At 33.3% G+C, this 4192-nt stretch overlaps 1 protein-coding gene across 1 annotated transcript; it reads right to left on the reverse strand.

Annotated features, from left to right (window-relative positions):
- Positions 1–3307: 3307 nt before the first annotated feature.
- Positions 3308–4117, reverse strand: LOC112091074. The gene is made up of 2 exons (XM_024163858.1): positions 3911–4117; positions 3308–3748 (listed from the first exon to the last, which is right to left on the reverse strand). The coding sequence occupies exons 1-2, from the start codon at positions 4115–4117 to the stop codon at positions 3308–3310; spliced, it is 648 nt and encodes a 215-aa protein (XP_024019626.1).
- Between the last annotated feature and the right edge of the window lie 75 nt (positions 4118–4192).

Genomic DNA, 4192 nt, shown 5'->3' on the forward strand with positions numbered 1-4192 from the left:
TAATAGGTTCTTGTGACGTTGCTACCTCATCATACAAAATAATCCTTTGATCAGAACATTTATCGCCTTCCTGGGCAGCTTCATGAACAAGATCCATCAAAACTGAAGCAATTGTATCTTCAATTTTTTCAGAAGAAACATCCACTTTGTCATCTTCTTTCTCTGCAACTGCTTATTCAATTACTTCTTCCTTTATTTCTTCAACTTCTTCTTCTTCCTTTTTTTCTTCAAATGCTTGTTCTTCCTCCGTTTGCTTGTTCTTCTTAGAAGAAAACGCATTGTCAAACTTTTCACCAATCAACTGAACCACAGAAAAAATTTGTTCTTTGAAATATCTTCAAAGGGAAGAAACTTCAACAACCAAACTATCAGTTTTGGCCTCCAAGGAAGCAATGCGCGCAAAAACTTCAAAATTATCAAAAGCACCCTAAAAAATGCAAAAGATAACAAAACGAAAAAAGTCAAATCATAGGGACAAACACAACACATCAAGCTATGGAACATAACCAATCAAGTTATGTGAAAAACCTGTCAATTTATGGACAAAAACTCTGATTTATGGACAATAACTCGTCAAGTTATGGTTCATAACCAGACAAGTTATGGATAATAACCGTGAATTATGGACAAAAAACTCTGAATTATGGACAATAACTTGTCAAGTTATGGTTCATAACCAGACAAGTTATGGACAATAACCGTGAATTATGGATAAAAACTCTTAATTAGGACAATAACTTGTCAAGTTATGGTTCATAACCAGACAAGTTAATGGACCATAACCTAACACGTTATGGAGGATAACATGTCAAAACAAAACCTGATTTTCACATAACTTGATTTTCAGAAAACAACCTTACAGTTCCAATTGTAAATTGAAAAATGAACAAAAACAAAAATAAACAAACCTGATTTTTTGGAGGAGGGATAAATGGAGGAGGGACAGTTTTAAAATCTTTGTCATCCTCCTTCAAATCACAGCTACTAGAAGCCGGAGCATCCTTTGCCGACTTCTGAAAAAAAACCGTCAAGATAATTATAGAGACGCTCTGATTCAATTGGTTCCTTTGAAAAACAAGAGAACTGAAAATAAAAAATAGAAACATTAAAACAAAAAATAAGCAACATATATTAATAAAAACATTAAAACATGAAAATTTACTATAAAACAACTACCAAGACAGAAGTCTAACCTGACCAATTTTGCTGTTCAACACATCAAATGGCTTCTTCAAATAATTTTCATCCGTTGACCATTTGAAAATTTGGGGAATAGGCTCATCAATTAACTTTTTCAGTGCACAAATACCACCAAGGTGTGGTAGACATTTATAAGTCCAAACTTGAAAAGCAAAGGCCAAACCGTTGATCTTATATCCATCTACGCGTCTCTTCTCATTTTGAAATAGAACCTTATCATCGTGCTTGTACAAAGTCTCAATACCAGATTTTAGACTTGCAAAAAGTAAATTAAAAGACAATCTACCCCAAGGAAAATCGTTAAAGTTAGGGCTATCAACAATTCTAATCAAATCATCATCAACCCCCACGTCCTTGGGCTTAGCTAACAGAAAAAGTGACACAAAATATAACAAACCCATTTTGACAGCTTCATCATCACTAGCAAAATGAATAGACTCAAAACAGTTCTTAATAGTAGCCCTCTTTACAAGCCCTATACAATGATCCTTGAAATATTTGTTACGTCTAGAAAAATTACATGAATTTACATAACTTGATAAGTTTACATGTCCTGAGCACTTTAAACCAGAAATTAATGTAAACTCCTCAACAGAAAACTTAGTAAAAGAATCACAAAACTTGAACCATAGCTCATTTGTATTTGGATTATGAACCACATGAAACAGTAACTCGTGTATCAGCTGACACTGGTAATGTACTTTACCAAATCCAAAAACCGACCAAAAATTGTTCTTCTGAACAAATCTTTCTGACTTTCAGAAAACTTTTTGTTTAATTCCTCTATAACAGCAAAAGAGGATGGTATATTAACCTGGCCTCGAAATCTCTTGTCAGGATTAATACGATACTTCCAAGACTGTAAAAATGAAAAAAAAAAAAAAACGAAGAAAAACAATATGAGGATAAACCTAAAAATACACGATCAAAACACACAAAAAAAAAACAAATTCCATATCCTAAATTCGAAAATCTATAAACGAAGTTGAAAAAATTAATCAAAATACCTCTAAAGTGTTACGAGTGGGAGAAGCATGAGCAACTTCTTCGGAACTTTTTTTCTCCATACCAATTTTCTTGTTCACAACCTTCAAGCGTTTACTCGGAGTAGAAACAGAAACATTGTCCTTCCTCTTGCTTTGTGTTTTCGCCATATCTTAAACAATAATATATAGAATCACAATATCAGAGAAAGAAAAAAAACCAAAGGAACGCGAAAAAAAAATTCATACAAAAAAAAATACTGTCAGGGAATGCACACTGTCAGCGATGATAGAGAGAGTTGCAGAGCGAGGAGAAAAAAATCACAATAGACGGACGGAGGGAAGAAAGACAGATCGCCGAAGAAGAGCGGAAACAAAAACCTAAAAAATCGCAAGAGGTCGCCGGTGGAAAGAAAGAAATCTTGGAAAGAAAAAACTATCTTAGCGAGAGAAAACAGAGAGCACAAGTTATGCACAAAAACCAAGTAAAAAAATCTGAGATACGGTTTTTAAAATATAACCGAATAAAAAATCTGTAAATTATGGACCATAACCTGTCAAGTTATGGTCCATAACTTTACAAGTTATGCACAAAAACTGAGTAAAAAAATCTGAGATACGGTTTTTAAAATATAACTGAATAAAAAATCTGTAAATTATGGACCATAACTGTCAAGTTATGGTCCATAACTTTACAAGTTATGCACAAAAACCGAGTAAAAAAATCTGAAATACGGTTTTAAAATATAACCGGATAAAAAATCTGTAAATTGTGGACCATCACCTGTCAACTTATGGTCCATAACTTGACAAGTTATGCACAAAAACTGAATAAAAAAAATCTGGGATACGGTTTTTAAAATATAACCAAATAAAATCTGTAAATTATGGACCATAACCTGTCAAGTAAAGCTCCATAACAGCACAAGTTATGGTCCATAACTTAACAAGTTATGCACAAAAACCTATCAAATTAGACAATAATCCATAAATCACAGTTTTTCTTTTTAACTATTAAATGCAATGATTTCTTTTATTATTAGAAAATTTTGAATATTTTTCCTTCAAATCATTCAATTCCAACTTATAACATAAAGACAAAAAATCAACTTAGACCATGATAATCAGTTCATATCAACAAATGTGGGGTTTGAACAAGTCCTCCTATTGTGGCCAACTCGCTTACATCGACTACACTTCACAGATTGCTTCTCTCGTTCTCCACTAGAAAGAATTCTTTGCTTCTTTGGCCTCCCAGCACCACGTTTAAACTCAGGAGGAAGAACAACCTCCACCTCACTGCCCTCTGAAATTTGCCACTTTGATCTATTAGTAATAGGATAGATTGCAGCATCATATGTTGCTTTGAATGCATTGTTGGTGTAATAGTATGAAGTAAAATGTGCTGGATCAAGATTTCTTTTCCAAATCGATGTAATAGCGCGTGGACATGGAAATTCATCAGCTTGCCAAACAAGACAACTACATGTTCTTGCCATCAAGTCAACCATCTCACCAATTAAACCATCAACAACATAATACTTATTGATATCAATGGGTTGAACCTGAAAACAAGACAAAAAGAAAAGAAAACAGAGCATTCAAAAAACAATAGAATAACTTCAAAAAAAAAAAGAACCAAAAGAATCACAAAAAAGATCACATCAAAAACATAACCAAAATAATGAAACAAAAAAAAGTAAATAATTGAAAGAAAAGCAACTTACAGATAAGCAACGTGCAATCTTTTCCCTATCACGAAGGCATTTAGTTGCATGTTTACTCAAGTATGTAAAAGTCTGATCCGCCTTATTTCGACCCTCATAAAACCATCTTTGCAAGAAGGATTTGAAATGCTCAATTAAAGCTTCAATAGGATACTCCCTAGCATTCACTAAGACATTATTCAACGACTCAGAGATATTAGTCGTCATGACATCATATCTCTTCCTCTCAAAGTGAGCACGTGCCCACTTTTCAACCCCTACTTGCAGCAAATAATTTTGAAT

This window comes from Morus notabilis, unplaced genomic scaffold (genome assembly GCF_000414095.1).
Source record: "Morus notabilis unplaced genomic scaffold, ASM41409v2 Scaffold3, whole genome shotgun sequence".
Lineage (NCBI taxonomy): Eukaryota > Viridiplantae > Streptophyta > Magnoliopsida > Rosales > Moraceae > Morus > Morus notabilis.

What these genes read in the sequence shown, in the direction of transcription:
- LOC112091074 (XM_024163858.1), bottom strand. Translation starts at nt 4,117, where the DNA reads ATGACGACTAATATCTCTGAGTCGTTGAATAATGTCTTAGTGAATGCT. An exon ending in AGATTGCACGTTGCTTATCT is followed by an intron (nt 3,749 to 3,910) that starts GTAAGTTGCTTT and finishes TCTTGTTTTCAG; the next exon opens with GTTCAACCCATTGATATCAA.